The 21,995-nt window shown below is 46.9% G+C and overlaps 1 protein-coding gene across 4 annotated transcripts in view; it reads right to left on the reverse strand.

The window, feature by feature from the left end:
• PLEKHG5 (pleckstrin homology and RhoGEF domain containing G5) overlaps positions 1-21,995 on the reverse strand; it is a 504,862-nt gene that overhangs the window by 235,256 nt on the left and 247,611 nt on the right. For all 4 annotated transcript variants that reach the window (XM_077458334.1, XM_077458335.1, XM_077458337.1 and 1 more), the window contains one exon: positions 6,520-6,649. In XM_077458334.1, the coding sequence (XP_077314460.1) occupies positions 6,520-6,649 (130 nt within the window). The remainder of the gene's footprint in view (positions 1-6,519; positions 6,650-21,995) is intronic.

Below are 21,995 nucleotides of genomic sequence, written 5' to 3' on the forward strand. Positions count from 1 at the left end.
CCCACAGATGATCAATAGGGTTTAGGTCTGGAGACATGCTTGGCCAGTCCATCACCTTTACCCTCAGCTTCTTTAGCAAGGCAGTGGTGGTGTTGGAGGTGTGTTTGGGGTGGTTATCATGTTGGAATACTGCCCTGCGGCCCAGTATCCAAAGGGAGGGGATCATGCTCTGCTTCAGTATGTCACAGTACATGTTGGCATTCATGGTCCCCTCAATGATCTGTAGCCCCCCAGTGCCGGGCAGCACTCATGCAGCCCCAGACCATGACACCCCCACCACCATGCCTGACTGTAGACAAGACACACTTGTCTTTGTCCTCCTCACCTGGTTGCCCCCACACACGCTTGTCACCATCTGACACCAAATACCTTTATCTTGGTCTCATCAGACCACAGGACATGGTTCCAGTAATCCATCTCCTTAGTCTGCTTGTCTTCAGCAAACTGTTTGTGGTCTTTCTTGTGCATCATCTTTAGAAGAGGCTTCCTTCTGGGACGACAGCCATGTAGACCAATTTGATGCAGTGTGAGGCGTATGGTCTGAGCACTGACAGGCTGACCCCCCCCACCCCTACAACCTCTGCAGCAATGCTGGCAGCACTCATACGTCTATTTCCCAAAGACAACCTCTGGATATGACGCTGATCACGTGACCTCAACTTCTTTGGTGGACCATGGCGAGGCCTGTTCTGAGGGGAACCCGTCCTGTTATACCGCTGTATGGTCTTGGCCACCGTGCTGAAGCTCAGTTTCAGGGTCTTGGCAATCTTCTTATAGCCTAGGCCATCTTTATGTAGAGCAACAATTCTTATCTTCAGATCCTCAGAGAGTTCTTTGCCATGAGGTGCCACTTTGAACTTCCAGTGACCAGTATGAGAGAGTGAGAGCGATAACACCAACTTTAACACACCTGCTCCCCATTCACACCTGAGACCTTGTAACACTAATGAGTCACATGACACCGGGGGAGGGAAAATGGCTAATTGGACCCCAATTTGGAGATTTTCACTTAGGAGTGTACTGACTTTTGTTGCCAGCGGTTTAGACATTAATGGCTGTGTGTTGAGTTATTTTGAGGGGACGGGAAATTTACACTGTTATACAAGCTGTACACTCACTACTTTACATTGTAGACAAGTGTCATTTCTTCAGTGTTGTCACATGAAAAGAGAGGAGAAAAGATTTACACAAATGTCACTGAGGGGTGTACTTACTTTTGTGAGATACTGTACAATAAAAAAAAAAGTTAATCAAAAATCTAATTTCTTCACAATTTTGGCCAAAAGGTATTCTGCTACACGTCTTTGATAAAAAAAATAAAAATAAAATCCCAATAAGTGTATATTGATTGGTTTGTGTGAAAGTTATAGCGTCTACAAACTGCGGTATATATACTGGATTTTTTTTTATACTACTAATGGCAGCGATCAGCGACTTATAAAAGGGACTGCAATAAGACGGGCAATCTGACACTGACATCACCAGTGACACTAATACAGTGATCAGTGCTCATACTACACACTGGCTGGGAAGGGGGTAACATCTAGGGGCAATCAAAGGGTTAAATGTGTGCTGATTTTTACTAAAGAGGCTCTTTGTTTCTTATCCCTCATCGTTCCCTCTGTACAGAGCTACAGAGCTCTGTGTTGATTGTCAACAGAGGGTTTTGGGCTGTGATTGGACAAAGCCGATCAGCAGGTCCCAGCCATTATTTACTGGCTGGGACCTGCTGACAGACTCCAGCTGTGTACAATGGGGGGGGGGTAAGTTAGCACGCATACACATGCCCTAAACCTGGAAGCAGGCAGTGACGTATGGGTACATCGCTTTGCGTGCGCGGGCTGACCGCCCCCAGTACATTCCAGGTGGGCGGCCCTTAAGCGGTCAAAGATAAAATAACAAAACCCGCTTTTGCTACCATATTCACCTTCAGTTCAGAGATTCTCCCCGCAGTATCCAGCCACTAGATGTCCTCAGTCTGATGAGCAGCATCATTCAACCCACTTCCTCTGAGCCTGAGTCATCCTGGACCCGCCCCCAACCTGTGATTGGACACTTGAAAGGAGAAGCAGAACCGTAATGCGCTTGTCTCTCGGTCACTCTGCTCTCTCCTCCTAGCAGCATGCTTCTTGTCAGCATATGAAATGATTGGCGCCTTGTGCTTCTTTACACATTCCAGCCCTGCTGTACAGGGACTGCAATTCAGATTCGTGCATGGATCGTGTGACTTTCTATTGATCGATATTTACAGTGATAATCAGAAGTAACAATGCCTCCCTTACAGTGATAATCAGAAGTAACAATGCCTCCCTTACAGTGATAATCAGAAGTAACAATGCCCCCTTTACAGTGATAATGAGAAGTAACAATGCCCCCCTTACAGTGATAATCAGAAGTAACAATGCCCCCCTTACAGTGATAATGAGAAGTAACAATGCCCCCCTTACAGTGGTAATCAGAAGTAACAATGCCCCCCTTACAGTGATAATGAGAAGTAACAATGCCCCCCTTACAGTGGTGGACATTGATACTAAGAGCTAAAAAACATCATTAGTGTCATGCCGCTGGTTCTGCCAAGTAGCGCTGGTCCTGGGACTATGGAGGCACCATTAGATGGGAGGTCAACCAACTACAGCTCAAGAAACCCCTAGCAATCTCTTGACATAACCTTAGGGTTCTATTTCATGGAACTCTGGTTAAGAATGGCTGCTCTAGACCAGCTTTTCTCAACCTTTTTACCCCAGAAAAATACAGAAAATAATTTTCAGGTCTCGAGGGAGACCAATTCTAAAATCAGGGTCAATGGTAAAAATGCCCCTTACATTGGTGGTCAGAAGTATCAATATCCCCCTTACAGTGGTGGTCATTGGTACAGAGAGCTAAAAAACATCATTGGTGTCATGCCACTGGTTCTGCCAAGTAGAGCTGGTCCTGGAACTATGGAGGCACCATTAGATGGGAGGTCAACCAACCACAGCTCAAGAAACCCCTAGCAATCTCTTGAAATAATCTCAGGGTTCCATTTCATGGAACTCTGGTTGAGAATGGCTTCTCTAGACCAGCCTTTCTTAACCTTTTTACCCCAGAAGAACCCACAAAATAGTTTTCGGGTCTCGAGGGAACCCTTACTAAAACCAGAGTCAATGGCAAAAATGCCCCTTACATTGGTGGTCAGAAGTAACAATGCCCCCCTTACAGTGATAATCAGAAGTAACAATGCCCCCCTTACAGTGATAATCAGAAGTAACAATGCCTCCCTTACAGTGATAATGAGAAGTAACAATGCCCTCCCTTACAGTGGTGGTCATTGATACAGAGAGTTAAAAAAACATCATTAGTGTCATGCCGCTGGTTCTGCCAAGTAGCTCTGGTCCTGGGACTATGGAGGCACCATTAGATGGGAGGTCAACCAACTACAGCTCAAGAAACCCCTAGCAATCTCTTGACATAACCTTAGGGTTCTATTTCATGGAACTCTGGTTAAGAATGGCTGCTCTAGACCAGCTTTTCTCAACCTTTTTACCCCAGAAAAATACAGAAAAAAATTTTCAGGTCTCGAGGGAGACCAATTCTAAAATCAGGGTCAATGGTAAAAATGCCCCTTACATTGGTGGTCAGAAGTATCAATATCCCCCTTACAGTGGTAGTCATTGATACAGAGAGCTAAAAAACATCATTAGTGTCATGCCACTGGTTCTGCCAAGTAGAGCTGGTCCTGGAACTATGGAGGCACCATTAGATGGGAGGTCAACCAACCACAGCTCAAGAAACCCCAAGAAATCTCTTGAAATAATCTCAGGGAACTCTGGTTGAGAATGGCTTCTCTAGACCAGCCTTTCTCAACCTTTTTACCCCAGAAGATCCCAGAAAATATTTTTCAGGTCTCGAGGGAACCCTTACTAAAACCAATTCTGAAAGCAGAGCCAATGGCAAAAATAGCCCTTACATTGGTGGTCAGAAGTAACAATGCCCCTCTTAGCCCCCGTACACACGGTCGGACATTCCGACGGGAAATGTCCGATCGGACCGCGTTGTCGGATAAAACCAGACCGGGTGTGGGCTCTATCGGACTTTTTCCATCGGAACATCCGACCAACAAAGTTTTAGAGTTGGGCTGTAAAATTTTCCGACAACATCATCTGATCGGACTTTGTCCGATCGTTTGTAGAGAATTCCGATCAGACAAAGTGCTACGCATGCTCAGATCAAATTCCTAGACCAAAGCTATTAGCTACTAGCCTGAACATAGTCCCGTTGTAACCAACGAACATCATCACGTTCCAAACGATCGGATTTTCCGACAACTTTGTCCGACCGTGTGTATGCAACACAAGTTTCGGACAAAATCCGCCGGATTTTGTTGTCGGAATGTCCGACCCGTGTGTACAAGGGCTTACAGTGGTGGTTAGAAGTAACAATGCCCCCCTTACAGTGGTGGTCAGAAGTAACAATGCCCCCCTTACAGTGGTGGACATTGATACAGAGAGCTAAAAAAGATCATTAGTGTCATGCCGCTGGTTTTGAAAGTAGCGCTGGTTTTAGAACTATGGAGGCACCATTAGATGGGAGGTCAATCAACCACAGCTCAAGAAACTAGCCAGCCTTTCTCAACCTTTTTACTCCAGAAGAACCCAGAAAATAGTTTTCAGGCCTTGAGGAAACCCTTACTAAAACCAATTCTAAACCCAGACTCAATGGCAAAAATGCCCTTTACATTGGTGGTCAAAAGTAAAAATGCCCCCCTTAGAGTGGTGGTCAGAAGTAACAATGTCCCCTTACAGTGGTGGTCAGAAGTAACAATGTCCCCCTTACAGTGGTGATCAGAAGTAACAATTTCCCCTTTACAGTGGTGGTCATTGATACATAGAGCAAAAAAAAAAGATCATTAGTGTCATACCGCTGGTTCTGCCAAGTAGCGCTGGTCTTGGAACTATGTAGGCACCATAAGATGGGAGGTCAACCAACCACAGTTCAAGGGTTCCCTCAAGACCTGAAAATTATTTTCTGGGTTCCTCTGGAGTAAAAAGGTTGAGAAAGGCTGGTCTAGAGCAATCATTCTCAACCAGAGTTTCATGAACTGGAACCCTAAAATTATTTCAAGATATTTCTAAGGGTTTCTTGAACTGTGGTTGGTTGACCTCCCATCTAATGGTACCTCCATAGTTCCAGAATGACTGCTCTAGACCAGCCTTTCTCAACCTTTTTACCCCAGAAAAACACATAAAATACATTTCAGGTCTCGAGGGAACCCTTACTATAACCAATTCTAAAACCAGAGTCAATGGCAAAAATGCCCCTTGCATTGGTGGTCAGAAGTAACAATGCCCCCCTTACAGAGGTGGTCATTGATACAGATGCCGTTGGTTCTGAAAAGTAGCACTGGTTCCAGAACTATGCAGGTACCATCATTTTCAGGTCTTGAGGAACCCTTACTTTGAAGCAGTTCTAAAACCAGAGTCAATGGCAAAAATGCTCCTTACAGTGGCGGTCATTATTACAGATAGCTATAAAAGATCATTGTTGTAATGGCGCTGATTCTGACAAACAGCGTTGGTCCCGAAAATCTGTAGGTACCATCAGATGGAAGGTCAACCAACCACAGCTCAGGAAACCCCTCACAACGTCTTGAATAACCTCGGGGTTCCATTCCATTGAACTCTGGATGAGAATTGCAGCTCTAGTCTATATGATCTTTATAAAATCTCATGGAAGGAGCGGGGGAAACCATATGGGTCAACACACAAGGCCTGGGCATTTCATGTGGCCTTGCACTTCTCCTGCAGCTGTGGCACTCCCCTTATCTCCACCCTTACGTTGCCCCAGCAATGGGATGCGGAGAGGAGGACAGAACTCCTCCGCTTCTCCATGTAGCCGGGGAGAAGATCATCTCTACCCGCCTCCCTTTCCCCCGTCTCAGCAGCAGAGAGGAGGACAGGACTCCTCCTACAGATCCTACACCCCCTGCGTGGAGCCAAAGGAGAGGTATATCTCTGCTCCCCCGTCTCAGCAGTCAACAACATAGAGGACAGAATTCCTCCACCGCATTCTGCGCTTCTCCGTGAAGCCAGAGAGAGGCTCATCTCTGCCTCCCCCCCCCCCCCCATCTCAGCAGTCGGCAGCAGTACTCCTCCTACAGATCCTACGCCTCTCCGTGCAGACACAGCACCCCCTCCTCTCTGCCACCCCGGGTCTCAGGATTCAGCAGACTCCGGCTGCTGACTTCAGCCCTCCTCTGGTCCTCCTCCAGACTCTGTGCTTTCTGCTTTGCCAGCTCCGTCCTCAGCTTCTTCCCAGCAGCAGCACAAGGTAAAGGGGGAGCCCTCTGATGTAAGGGTCTCTTGACTGCTGATGGGGGGGGGGTTTCTTGACATCTAATATAAGGGGGTGCTCTGGACACCTAGTCTTACAGATAAAACCACCCCCTTTGATGGCAACCATAATGCGGATGCGGCCAGCGATGAGATGGCGTCTGACACCCCCTGTCATAGACGGTTCACCCAAGAAAACATAGGTCCTTACCTTGAGGGGGGAGGTCAAAGCGTATGTGTCGATCAAAGTGCATGGCGCTGTGGAACTTGATGTCACATGTCTCGCACAGGTTCAAAGGGTTTTTTTGATTCATTTGTTGGCAATCAGCGTGGTGACATACCTGCAACACAAGAAAAAACGTAAGTAAAGTAAGAGAAATCCCTATAGAGCTTGTATAAACAGGGGGGGCAGCATGGTGGCTCAGTGGTTAGCACTTCAACATTGAGGTTCTCGGTTCAAATTCCAACCAGGGTGCATGGAGTTCGCATGTACCTCCCACATTCCATAGATGTGCTGGGAGGGTAAGTGGCCCCCGTATGTATGTGAGAAGGGGAATTTAGATTGTAAGCTCCTTGATATATATATATATATATACCAACAATAAATAATTACACGTCTATAGAACTTGTATCCCTCCTTCTATTGGTCGGTGTTCTGAAATGCATTAATATTACAGGGACCGCCCCGTTCACCCCTTGTCTCCGCCCCTTTTAAAGAACACATAGCCAAGTATTATCTTTTGGTACTGAGTACTGTGGTTTGTATGGGATTTGCTCATAACGTCCCCAGCAACAATAGACCCACCCCCCCCCCCCAACAATAGATCACCCAGCAACAATACAACCCCCCAAGAATAGATCACCCAGCAACAATAGACCCCCCAACAATAGACCCCCCTCCCCCCAACAATAGATCACCCATCAACCATAGAACCGCCAAATACAATAAATCAAACAGCAACAATAGATCCACCCCATCCCCCCAACAATAGATCACACAACAACAGATTCCTCCCAGCAAAAAAAAATAAAAATCCCTCCCAGCAACAACAGATTCCTCCCAGCAACAATAGACCCCCCCCCCCCCCCCCACAACAACAGATCACCCAGCAACAATAGAAGTCCCAAAATAATAGATCACACAGCAACAATAGAAGGCCCAAAATAATAGATCACACAGCAACCATAGACCCCCCCAGCAACAATAGATCCCCCCCCCCAAAAAAAAAACATCCCTCCCAGCAACAACAGACCCCCCAGCAACAATAGATTGCTCCCAAAAATAATGATCCCGCCCAGCAACAATAGATCCCTACTAGCAAGAAAATACCCTCAGCAACAATACTGTAGATACACCCCAGCAACAATAGATCCCCACCAGTAGCAATAAATCTCCCAGCAGCCGGCATACATAGACCCTTCCTTTAACTGTAGATCTCTCCCATTAACTGACATCCTCAGCAACATAAAATCCCCCTCAGCAACAAAAGATTCCCCCCCCCCCCTTTTGCCATTACAGACATTCAGTGCTGGAGGCACCGGAATTGCCTTCCCCCCGCCTTCCCCCCACCTTCCCCTCATGTTCCTGCCGCCTTCCCCCCGCGTTACCCCCGCCATCCCCTCGCGTTCCCTCGGGTTGCCCCCACGTTCCCCCCTGCGTTCCCCCCGCCTTCCCCCTTGTAATGAAGAAATCGATCTTCCCGAATCAGTGATAATAACTGAAGGATGATCTGCGATAGGCTGACACAAAAGGCGCCTTGTTCTCCGTGTGCAAAGACATGCGCAGGGGGTGTGCCAGGTGTGTCTGGGCACACTCTAATCAATCTGTTCAGTGCCCACTCCCCCTACTGCCCAGGCCCCCCCCCCCTGTGTCCTCTGCAGTGCTGCTGGCTTCCCTCCTCTCCCCCCTGATGCGGGGGATGTTTCATAATGGAGAGCAGGGTCAATATGCCATTTACCAACCCCATCCTTTTCTTATTGAACACAGTGAACACACTCACTCACTGCGTACATTCACAAACTGAAGCATTGTAATCACCGTTTACTATGCTTCGATGTGTATGAGCTTTGAGGTGCACACCCTAATGTAATGGGCTGTGCTGCACACCTATGTCCCTGGGGAAGCAGCGGTCTCTCCGAAGAGAACTGACATGCCCCACCAATCAAGACCTATAGCTTTGCAATCAGCAAACTTCAATTGCTTAATCTGTTTGACTTTGCACACCTTTTGTTTTTTAAAGTGATTGTAAACCTTCCATAGCTCCAGTGAAGTGACCGGCCTCGGGTGATACACAGAGATGAAACAAATCCTCCTACATATGTTGTACCTGTTTCTCTGCAGTCTTCTCTCTACATCTGTTCACAGTCCAGAATGTGTAAAGCTTGTCTGAGTTTTCAGAAAACAGGGGCAGGGAGATGAAATGACACCCTGCAGAGCTCATTGAGAGCTGATTGGAGGCCCGGGACTCCCCATCCCCTTTTTCACACAGCACACAGGAACAGAGCTGAGGCTGTCAATCACAGGCTGTGTACTGGAGCTCCCTCCCGTGTCACCTTTTATCTCTTGGTGTCAGGAAAACTTGTCAGGAGTGACTCGCGCAGATAGCAGAGGAAGGGGGCAGCAGATAGAAATGGCACTTGGTTCTCTGGATTGACACAAGAACACACTATAGAGCGGGGGTCCCAAACTGGCGGTCCTCCAGCTTTTGCAAAAATACAAGTTCCATAATGCCGCGTACACACGGGCGGACTGTATGGCGTACTTAGTCCGTCATACAATCCGACGGACAGTCCGTCGTACTTTCGAATGAACGGACTTGACCACACACGGATACACAAACAGTCCGTCGAAAGCTTGCGCGATGACGTGTACAGCACGTACGACGGGACTAGAAAAACGACGTCCAATACACAGCAAAGCACCCTTCCGCCGTGTAAATCCTTTCTGAGCATGCGCCATTCTTAGTCCGTCGAACTAGCCTACTGACGAGCGGATTGTCTGCTGAAACCAAAGTCTGACGGACAGAATTTCGAAAAAACCAAAATACTTAGTACTCCAGACTGCACGCTGAAAAAGTCCGCTGAAGCCCACACACGAGTGGACTGTCCGCTGAAATGTGTTTCGACGGACTAAGTACGCCATACAGTCCGCCCGTGTGTACGCGGCATAAGACATTGCAAGGCTGACAGTTACAAGCACGACTCCCCCAGGCAGAGGCATGATGGGACTTGTAGTTTTGCAACAGCTGGAGGACCGCCAGTTTGAGACCCCCGCTATAGAGGGATATGCTTTGTTCACGTTTCATGTCTGAGGTTTACAACCACTTTAAATCTGAAGTGCAGGTATGATCTGTATTGTACAATTCCATTGGTCCAGCTTGGCACAATGTAAGTATACATATCTCATATCTGAGGGACCGCTCCAGAAACTGATATTAACCACTTGCTTACTGGGCACTTAAACCCCCTTCCTGCCCAGGATAATTTTCAGCTTTCAGCGCTGACGCACTTTGAATGACAATTACCAGTCATACAACACTGTACACATCACACAAACAGAACTTTCTTTTGGTGGTATTCAATCACCTCTGGGGGTTTTATTTTTTGCTAAACAAACAAAAAAAAAAGATGGAAAATTTTGAAGGAAAAAAAAAGTTTCATAGTTTGTTATAAAAGTTTGCAAACAGGTAATTTTTCTCCTTCATTGATGGGCACTGATGAGGCGTCACTGGTCAGCACTGATGGGCACTGATAGGCACAAATAAGGCGGCACAGATGGGGACAGATAAGGCGGCACAGATGGGGACAGATAAGGCGGTACTGATGGGCACAGATAAGGCTGCACTGATGGCCACTGATAGGCACAGATAAGGCGGCACTGATGGGGACAGATAAGGCTGCACTGATGGCCACTGATAGGCACAGATAAGGCGGCACTGATGGGGACAGATAAGGCTACACTGATGGGCACTGATAGGCACAAATAAGGCGGCACTGATGGGGACAGATAAGGCTACACTGATGGGCACTGATAGACACAAATAAGGCGGCACTGATGGGGACAGATAAGGCTGCACTGATGGGCACAAATAAGGTGGCACTGATGGGGACAGATAAGGCTGCACTGATGGGCACTGATGGGGACAGATAAGGCGGTACTGATGGGGACAGATAAGGTGGTACTGATGGGCACAGATAAGGCTGCACTGATGGGCACTGATAGGCACAGATAAGGCAGCTTTGATGGGGACAGATAAGGTGGTACTGATGGCCACTGATGGGTGGCACTGATAGGTGTTACTGATAGGTACCACTGATAGATGGCACTCATGGGCACTGATAGGTGGCAGTGGTAGGTGACACTGATGGGCAGCACTGTTGCTGAAGCACTGATTGGTGACACTGATAGGTGGCACTGTGGGCACTGATGGGTGGCACTGTGGGCACTGATGGGTGGCACTGGCAGGTGGCACAGATGAGCTGGCCAGGAGCTCTCCTTAATCGGAACCGATATCCCTCTGCGAGCCATGGGTGATCTGTTTTTTTTCCTCCTCACGCTATCAGCACGAGGAGAAAAAAAATAGCCAATTACCGGCTCTGTTTACATCACATGATTAGCTGTCATCGGCTGACAGCTGATCACGTGGTAAGGGGTCGGGATAGACCCCTTACTCCGATCTGTGATCAGCCGAGTCTCATAGACTCACTGATCACAGAGCGCGCCGTGTGCACCATGCAGGGGGCGTGCAGGCCGCTCGGGCATGAGAGGATGTGTATTGACATCCTACGGGCAAAGTAGGTCTGCGCTGTAGCCGTCATTCGGCTATAGCGCAGAGCTGAAGAAGTTAATGGTAGCAGCAGGCGCTTCTACAGTGATAGTCATGATCTCCTGGGTCGTGTGTCGAGATAGCGTTGTGCCATCACAATCTCCACGACCTATGAATGGCCGCAGATCAAGTGGACGACCGCCTGTGGTCAGTAAGGAGAAGCCGCTCACATAGAACCTGAGCAAGACCGCAAAGATGGCGGCGATCACTGTAGATGTGCCACCTGCTACAGCGATTGTCAGCTTGCCCAGTGGCCCCTCCGGTATGCGATATACAGTACATGCTTACATTGTGCCAAGATGGACCAATGTACAACACAGATCTTCAGATCTCAGAGTTCAGCTTTAAAACAAAAGGTGTGTGAAGTCTTACAGATTGAGCCATTGAGTCTTGCTGATTGTAGCGTTATACGTCCTAATCAGTTGGGGCGAGTGTCAGACCTCTGCAGGGAGACCACTGCTTTAACCCAGAAAGCACGGTTCCCTCTCTGCAGCATGCTGGCAGGGGACAGGCTTTTTCTACTCAAATTCCTAAAGAAAATTGAACTCTAAGGCCGCGTACACACGCGGGGACTGTTCGCCCAACTTTGTCCGCTGAACAGTGTTTCGGCAAACAGTCCGCTCGTGTGTGGGCTTTCAGCGGACAGTTTCAGCGAACAGTCCGCTGAACAAGGTTTTTCGGAATTTCCGAAAAACTGTCCGCTGAAACCTTGTTTCAGCGAACAGTTCCCTCGTGTGTAGGCTTGTTCGACAAACTAAGTTCCGCGCATGCTCAGAAAGGCTTTACACGCCGAAAGTTATAATGCAGTGTATAGGACGTCGTATTTTTCGTCCCGTCGTACGTGCCGTTCACGTCATCGCGCACGGTTTCAGCAAACTGTTCGTACGTCGTGTGTGGCCATGTCCGTCCATGCTAATTTTGAGCGGACTGTTTGCCGAAACTGTTTGACGGACAAAGTTGGGCGAACAGTCCCCGCGTGTGTACGCGGCCTAAGAGGTCTATTTATAAAACACTCATTACAGGAAAGTAAACTTAAAAGGCAAAGAAATATAATTGGGGGCTCGTCCGGGATTTGTGCTGAAGTTCAGATGAAGCAAACCTGTTTTTTGTTGCTTGTGTTGTGGAAATCTTTTGCACATCTTGAGGACACACGTGTGTAAAGCTACAAAGAACACTCAACAAACAATAACAATAACAACCATTTTTTAAACATTTTGAAAAAAATAAATAAAATAAAAAATGCATTAGAAGCAGTAATGAAAGCTGTTACAATGTTATTTCAATAAATATTCCAGAATTACCCGCCGGAATATTGACCGCACTTCTTCTGATCTGACCTACAAGTTCAGAAAATACAGCAGAAAACGTCTTTGCGTGATAAGATTTCCTTTCATCTCCCAGTTCATTGGCAATCAAACATCTGCACGGGGAGTTGGTAGTCAGGAGAAATTCGGAATATTCTCAAACCTCTGCCAGTTTATACTTTGCTACACCCAGAAAGTGTCTGAGCTCTGGGTGCAGCTGTTGGGTTGGGTACGGTGCCGTCTTGATTCAAGTCTGAAGATTGAACCTTGTCCAAACCTAAGTACAAAATTGTCATATATTGCAGATTACCAGTCATTAGAAGTGGCGGTTGCATTTGTTTTCTTTTTTTCAGGCCAAGTACACTCTCTGCATATACAACAAAACTATCCTAATGATATTGCTAGAAATCCAGCATGCTTAAAATTTCCTGTGTACGGAACTTAAGACACAAACAATGTTATTTGTCTTCTAGGCAGGAGGGAACCCCCCATAATGGGCACAGCGGGTATACAGACCCGGAAACTCAGCACAGGGATGGTGGGAGCCCCTCATAATGGGCACAGCGGGTATACAGACCAGGGAACTCAGCACAGGGATGGTATACAGACCAGGGAACTCAGCACAGGGATGGTGGGAACTCCTCGTGATGGGCACAGCAGGGGTACAGACGCGGGAACTCAGCACAGGGATGGTGAGAACCCCTCATAATTGGCACAGCAGGGGTATAGACGCGGGAACTCAGCACAGGGATGGTGGGAACCCTTCATAATTGGCACAGCGGGTGTACAGACCCGGGAACTCAGCACAGGGATGGTGGGAACTCCTCATGATGGGCACAGCGAGTGTACAGACCCGGGAACTCAGCACAGGGATGGTGAGAACCCCTCATAATGGGCACAGCAGGTGTACAGACCTGGGAACTCAGCACAGGGATGGTGAGAACCCCTCATAATTGGCACAGCAGGGGTACAGACCCGGGAACTCAGCACAGGGATGGTGGGAACCCCTCATAATTGGCACAGCAGGGGTACAGACCCGGGAACTCAGCACAGGGATGGTGAGAACCCCTCATAATGGGCACAGCAGGGGTACAGACCCGGGAACTCAGCACAGGGATGGTGGGAACCCCTCATAATTGGCACAGTGGCTGTACAGACTCGGGAACTCAGCACAGGGATGGTGGGAACCCCTCATAATGGGCACAGCAGGTGTACAGACCCGGGAACTCAGCACAGGGATGGTGGGAACCCCTCATAATGGGCACAGCAGGTGTACAGACCCGGAACTCAGCACAGGGATGGTGGGAACCCCTCATAATGGGCACAGCGGGTGTACAGACCCGGGAACTCACCACAGGGATGGTGGGAACCCCTCATAATGGGCACAGCGGGTGTACAGACCTGGGAACTCAGTACAGGGATGGTGGGAACTCCTCATGATGGGCACAGCGAGTGTACAGACCCGGGAACTCAGCACAGGGATGGTGGGAACCCCTCATAATGGGCACAGCAGGTGTACAGACCTGGGAACTCAGCACAGGGATGGTGGGAACCCCTCATAATGGGCACAGCGGGTGTACAGACCTGGGAACTCAGCACAGGGATGGTGGGAACTCCTCATAATGGGCACAGCAGGTGTACAGACTCGGGAACTCAGCACAGGGATGGTGGGAACCCCTCATAATGGGCACAGCGGGTGTACACACCCGGGAACTCACCACAGGGACGGTGGGAACCCCTCATAATGGGCACAGCGGGTGTACAGACCCGGGAACTCAGCACAGGGATGGTGGGAACCCCTCATAATGGGCACAGCGGGTGTACAGACCTGGGAACTCAGCACAGGGATGGTGGGAACTCCTCATAATGGGCACAGCGGGTGTACAGACCCAGGAACTCAGCACAGGGATAGTGAGAACCCCTCATAATGGGCACAGCAGGTGTACAGACCCGGGAACTCACCACAGGGACGGTGGGAACCCCTCATAATGGGCACAGCGGGTGTACAGACCCGGGAACTCAGCACAGGGATGGTGGGAACCCCTCATAATGGGCACAGCGGGTGTACAGACCCGGGAACTCAGCACAAGTATGGTCTAAAGTCTGCTGACGTCACTCAACCGGTCCAGGCTCTGAAGGGTGGTTATAGGGTCTGCAGGAGGGCTTATTATAATCTGGAAGCCTCATTTAATAAGAAGGGGGTCCCCAGATACCTCCCTCCCCATGAGTAGTCTCAACATTTTTTATATGCCTGCTCAGCAGGTGTACAGACCCGGGAACTAAAGCGCAGGGATGGTCTGAAGTCTGCTGTCGGGTGATGTCACTCGCCTGGCCAAGGCTCTGCAGGGATCCCACGCTCCCACCACTTCCAGAGCCTGGCACTAGGGTGAGCGCTGGAGAGGCAGAGCACATAGAGCTGAAGCCCGAGAACCAAGTGATCAGCGTTTTTTGATCACTCAGTTCTCGATGTTAGAGGCGGAGGGGGACAGATATAACATCGGATCGATGCTGCAACCATGTAGGTGATTTATGTATGTTTGTTATATTGAAATCCCAAACGTCTCCTTTTATATCGTCATCTGTCAGTTTTTTCTTGTAGGGTAAATCTGGAATTTGTAAGGGATGAACCTTTTTCGCAGGAGCAGAATCGTCTGAATAACGTTGTGTAGAAATACAAAGGTCACCGATGACACTTGATGAGGCTCGCGGTGAAACTGTTTCATGTTCTGAAAGGTCAGACATTGGAGGAGATGAGTCTGAGGCCCGCAGAGGAGAAGAGGCTCACGTGGACACCACTCCTTAGATTTCATTTTAATCTGTTATCATAACGCAGGAGCATCAAAAATACGTCTTTGTATCACTTCAATGTATCATGCCGCGTACACACGACCGGACTTTCCGGCAGACTAGGTCCGACGGTCTTCCTGACGGACTTTTCAGCGGAGTTCTGACGGGCGGTTTTCCCGATAGGAATTGAGTCCGTCGGACAGATTTGAAACATGTTCCATTTCTAGGTCCATCTGATTTTTTTAATGAAAAACAATCGGATTAGCCCCCACACGTTAGGATTGTCCGACGGACTGAATCCGTCGGACCTAGTCTTCTGGAAAATTCGGTCGTGTGTACGCGGCAACTGAAGCCTGAGAACCAAGTGATCAGCGGTTTTTGATCACTCAGTTCTCGGTGTTAGAGGCGGAGGGCGGCATTAGAAGTGCAATGATCTTAACCAGTTCCCGACCGGCGCACGACGATGTACCTCGGCAGAATGGCACAGGCAGGCAAACTGGCGTACAGGTACGTCCAGTCGAAATTGCCGCCCTGCCATCGCGCGCTCGCCGCCGACCCCAAGGCACCCTCCCCATGCTGTGGGCATGTGGCCTGCTATGGTTCGGGGGTTGCTCGCTCGCCCCTCCATCCCGTCCTCCAGGCTGCATGCTCAGATAAGGGTCTGGTATGGATTTTGGGGGGGAACCCACGCCGGCAATACATTACAGCCGTGAGCAAGTTTAAATTCAATTTTTTCCTTTAGAAATGTCATTTTGCGGCGGCATGTTCTATACATGGCACAGATGCGCCACTTTACAGGCAGATTAAGGGGATCCCCCCAGGCACACTATTCAAAGGAATATTTCATTTTTATTGTTTCACTTTAAAGTGGTTGTATACCCAATTTATTAACTTTTACCTACAGGTAAGCCTATAATAAGGTCTATAATAATGCTTACCTGTAGGTAAAATAAATACCTGAACGGTTTAGGAGATATTCACTTTGCATGCAGCCGCTGACATCAGCGGAGCATGCGCTGTGAATGCCCTGCCAAAGGTCCGGCAGACGCTGCGGGAAACTTTTTTTTTTTTAGAAAACTTTTTTTTTGTCATGCGGGTACACAACCTCTTTAAGCATTTTTAAAATCAGTGCTCCTGAAAAAAATTGTTGTTTTTAAAAGTTTTTTTTTTTTGCATTGATCCCCAAACCCCTTTTTTGGCAATAACTTGCATATTAGCCTTTAAAATTAGCACTTTTGATTTTTTCATGTTCGTGTCCCAAAGACTTTATGGTCTATGTTCTGGTGCGACCCAAACCGGCGGGGGTGGGGTGGGGGTGGGGTTTGTTGTTTGGCCCATCCCTAGTCCTACCTGGAGATCCTGCCAGTAACAGCACTTCCTGTTGAAGGGTGAAAACGCTAAGTGACTGTTGCAATTACTGTTGTTGTCAGCCTGCATGCATGCTCCTTCGGTTGGTCATTGGGCTGCTTATGAGGTGTGTAGGTAGGCGGCACTTGCAGACTGGAGTGAACGGCGCCATGCCACAACCACATGCAACACAAGCAGTTGTGTCACAATAGGTCAGTATTTTAAGGGTTAATACAGGCGGTGAGGAGACATATTGCCTCCTCACCTCCTATCAAACATATTCTGAAAAGGGATCCACCACGGAAAACACTTTTCAGAGGGGTGGCAGCGATCACATAATTACAATTTAAGCAAAACATTCATGAATTGCTTCCATTCATAACTGTTTTGCTTACTATTGTGATGCTGCGATTGGCCCACAGCTATCACATAGTACCTGAGCCAGTCACAGCACCCTGTACCATGGGATTAGCTGTAGCCAATCACAGATCACAATAGTAAGCAAGCTGTCATGAATTAAAGCTATTCATGACAACTAAAACTATTACTCATAACAGTGAAAGTAATAGTGTCACTATGATGACCCTGAACAACACTCTGATGTCAGCATGTAAAAAAAAATGGAAAAAAATAAATTTTTGTATTGTTATTATTCTTTATATATATATATATATATATATATATATATATACTGTCATCGGTCAGTATCCCTGATCACCACCATACATGTCATTTGATGACGCTGTACTGCACTGGTGGTAGTATGTAAAAAAATAAATCATGAAAGATTTTTTTTTTTATTATTATTAATTTTCCAAAAATTTGTGACAAAATATTACAATTTAAAAAAAAAAACTCAACATGGCTCTTACTAAATACCTTGGGTTGTCTACTTTCCAAAAATAATTTATTTGGGGGGGGGGGGGGGTATTTGTCCTGTCCTGGTGTTTTCCAGCCTCAAGAAATGAGATTACATCAGGATTGATTGACTTTCAATTACAGCATATACTGTATAACAGTACCAAAGTTTGTGAACTCTATAACTAACTTTCACACCGACTAAATAATATACAGTAATTTGGGTTATTTTCAATAAAAAAATGTAGCAGAATACATTGTTTTTATTTAATGTTCAGCATTTTTTCGTATAACAAAAAACAAACAAACAAAAAAACAGCGGTGAAGTAAAGGGAAAAAAATAAAAAAAATTAAAAACACACCCTGCAAGGCAAAGGCATAATGAGCTAGTATACATAGCATAGTAGCTCATTATGAATAACTTACCTGAGAACGAAGCCCCCGAAGAGGTCCTCCGTCTTCATGTTCGCCGCTGCCATGTATCCCGGAGTGACTTCCGGGTCTCGCGGCTCCGGCGTCACTCCCGCACATGCGCACAGGAGCCGACACTTGTGGCATATCGCCGCGATCTGCGGCCTGCCCAGTGCACCGCTGTCTACGGCGCATGCGCCATAGACAGCGGTGGCTGTCTTCGGGTAAATATCTCCTAAACCGTGTAGGTTTAGGAGATATTTCTTGGACCTACAGGTGAGCCTTAATCTAGGCTTACCTGTAGGTCAAAGTGGTTTGTAAGGGTTTACAACCATTTTAAATACCACCAAAATAAAGCTCTATTTGTGTGAAAAAAAAATGATATAAAATTTCAAAAAAGTGATATAAATTTCAAATGATACAAATTGTAAAAAAATTATATAAAAAATGATCGCCTGGAAAAAAAAAAAAATTACATTTACGTACAGGGTTGCATGACTGCACAATTACCAGTTAACCACTTAAGGACTGGAAGGACCAGGCCATTTGCTATACAGCACTGTGTCGCTTTAACTGAGAATTGTGTGGTTGTGCGACGTTGTACACTATCAAACTCGATGTTCTTTTTTTTCCACACAAATAGAGCTTTCTTTTGGTGATATTTGATCATCTCTGCGTTTTTTTTTTTTTTTTTGCGCTATAAACAAATAAAGGCCGACAAATTTGAAGAAAAACAAAAAAATAAATAAATATTTTTTTTACTTTTTGCTATAATAAATATCCATAAAAAAGTAAAAAACTAATTTCTTCATCAGTTTAAGCCAATATGTATTCTTCTACATATTTTACTCATAATGGCGGTGATTAGCTGTATTTAGTGGGACTGTGACAGTGCGGCAGACAGATCAGACACTTTTTTGGGACCAGTGACATTTCTACAGCGATCAGAGCTATAAAAATGCACTGATTACTGTATAAATGTCACTGGCAGGGAAGGAGTTAACATTAGGAGGCGATCAAAGTGGTTAAATGTGTTCCCTAGGAGGTGTTTCTAGCTATGGGGTTAGGGGACTGACTGGGAGTACAGAGAGATCGCTGTTCCTAATCACTAGGAACAGACAATCACTCTGAACTCCCCGGAAAGAACCGGGATCTGTTTGTTTACATTAACAGATCCCCGTTCTGGCTCTCTGTGGAGCGATCGCGGGTGGCTGGCGGACATCGCAGCCGTGGGCCTTGCGAATCGGCTCCAGCCACGTGCCCACTGTATTTATAGCATGAAGCGATGTACACTTGCGGTCATTCACGCAATAGAGCCAACCTGCTGCAGTATAATGACGGCGACTGGTCGGCAAGTGGTTAAAGTAGCACAGTGCTGAATAGCAAAAAAATGTCTGGTCATGAAGGGGGTAACACCATCCGGAGGTCAAGTGGATAAAGAAAACCCAATGCATAGGAAGAGATTAGCACTGTTTTGTTTGTTTACATCCTGACATCAGAGTAGTTCAGTGTCATCATAGTGACACTGTATTACTCGGGGGGTGATCAGGGATTTATTTTTTGCACTATTATTGCTTATAAGAGTGATAATCACTGTTATAAACAAAAGTTTTAGCTGTCATTCATGACAGCTTGCTTACTATTGTGATCTGTGATTGGCTACAGCTAATCCCATGGTACAGGGGGCTGTGATTGGCTCAGGTACCATGTGATAGCTGTGGGTCAATCACAGCATCACAATAGTAAGCAAAACAGTTATGAATGGAAGCAAATCATGACTGCTTTGCTTAAATTGTAATCATGCGATCGCTATGACTAGGTAACAAGCGCCACGATCTGCTGTGTCCACTGGACACAGCGGTCACGGGATTGCGCTGCTGCGTGCCCCGGTGGGGGGTGCTCTAGTACACATGTGCTAGGCGAAGTACGGGTATGTCGCCTAGCCTGTAGCTGCTGCCTGACCACAGTAACCGTCCTGAAAATGCTAGCTAGCCTGGCTGTCATCCTGATCCAATAATTTCTATACTTCACCAACCTAGAACAAATATGCAGATCAGGAATTATGACCCCACTTTGCCTTTGCTTGTTGCATGCTAGTCCCAGATAAAGACCCAGAATATATCAGAGCCTTTGGAGCAACGCGGCAGTCAGGGGTCTGGGATTTTCAGGAAAAGGTTACCAATGGAAGCCTTTGTATGTCTTTCAGTACAGGTCGCCTATAAAGACCTATATGGAGATGAATTAGTCTTTGTGCATCGGAATCTTTTACAAGATGTTTTTAAAGGACAAAGTCTTGCGCAATAAAACCTGCAATGTCCGCGGGATTCTTAAAATACAGTTTGCTGAGGCAGGCTGTTCTCCGCTAAGAAGAGGACAACCATGAAACCGATTTTCCTTACTCCTCAATTACAAAGGACACATGTTGCGGTCACCCCTTGCTGGTCTAAATATAAAACTCTGACTGCTCGGAACTCAGCAATGGCAGCCGAGTACAAAGACAAACTTTACCGGACTCCATGCTAAGGCGCTAAACTGCTTTTATTTCAGCATAAAACCTGGAAGCTGTTGTGTTCCATCACAATCACCACTAATACAGATAGTAAAAAATGTAAGTGCTCTTCGATCTTCCTTTACAGATGTTCAAGTTTGAGTCCCTTTATTCTATTTTAGAGTCGTTTTGGAAGATCTAGAAACCTGGTGCCCAACCTGTGGCCCTTGAGCATTTTTTTGTGCAGCCCTTTGCGGCCCCTTCAGTCACTAATCTGTGTTTACCTATTGTCCGATTATAGCAACAGTCTCCCGCAGTCTCATGTAATGCGTTTCCAATCTACATCTCCTAAAGCATGGCCCCTGTTTCCAACAACTCCATTCCGCAGTCTCTGGCCATCTCTGGTACCATGTCATAGTTTTGATCATATTCTGGTATGTGTCTGCTTTTTCCGACACTGAATGCTATGTGCGGCCCTTTGACGATGTCAGGGGTTGCACATGAGGACATCCATATCAAGAAAGTTACCAATGATCTAGAACAGGGGTCTTCAGTTTCTGGCCTGCGACTAGATTTTATCCAACTCTCTGATGTAAGAGGGACTCTAATGTAAGGAGGAGTTTGTTCGGAACTGGTGGGGACCCAGATGTGAAGGGCACTCTGTTGGGATCTCTGTTGGGGAATCTGATGTAAGGGGGACTTTGTTGAGAACTTTGATGGAGACCCTAATGTAAAGATTTACTATGATGTAAGGAGGACTTTGTTGGGAACTCTGATGAGGAATCTGGTGGAAGGGGGACTTTTTGATGTAAGGAGGACTTTGTTGGGAACTCTGATGAGGAATCTGGTGGAAGGGGGACTTTGATGTAAGGAGGACTTTGTTGGGAACTCTGATGAGGAATCTGATGGAAGGGGGACTTTGATGTAAGGAGGACTTTGTTGGGAACTCTGATGAGGAATCTTATGGAAGGGGGACTTTGATATAAGGAGGACTTTGTTGGGAACTCTGATGAGGAATCTGATGGAAGGGGGACTTTGATGTAAGGAGGACTTTGTTGGGAACTCTGATGAGGAATCTGGTGGAAGGGGGACTTTGATGTAAGGAGGACTTTGTTGGGAACTCTGATGAGGAATCTTATGGAAGGGGGACTTTGATATAAGGAGGACTTTGTTGGGAACTCTGATGAGGAATCTGATGGAAGGGGGACTTTGATGTAAGGAGGACTTTGTTGGGAACTCTGATGAGGAATCTGATGGAAGGGGGACTTTTTGATGTAAGGAGGACTTTGTTGGGAACTCTGATGAGGAATCTTATGGAAGGGGGGCTTTGATGTAAGGAGGACTTTGTTGGGAACTCTGATGAGGAATCTTATGGAAGGGGGACTTTGATATAAGGAGGACTTTGTTGGGAACTCTGATGAGGAATCTGATGGAAGGGGGACTTTGATGTAAGGAGGACTTTGTTGGGAACTCTGATGAGGAATCTGATGGAAGGGGGACTTTTTGATGTAAGGAGGACTTTGTTGGGAACTCTGATGAGGAATCTGATGGAAGGGGGTATTTTTGATGTAAGGAGGACTTTGTTGGGAACTCTGATGAGGAATCTGATGGAAGGGGGTATTTTTGATGTAAGGAGGACTTTGTTGGGAACTCTGATGAGGAATCT

This window comes from Lithobates pipiens, unplaced genomic scaffold (genome assembly GCF_037356315.1).
Source record: "Lithobates pipiens isolate NorthernLeopardFrog02 unplaced genomic scaffold, aLitPip1_a1.2 Scaffold_27, whole genome shotgun sequence".
In the NCBI taxonomy this organism is placed as follows: domain Eukaryota; kingdom Metazoa; phylum Chordata; class Amphibia; order Anura; family Ranidae; genus Lithobates; species Lithobates pipiens.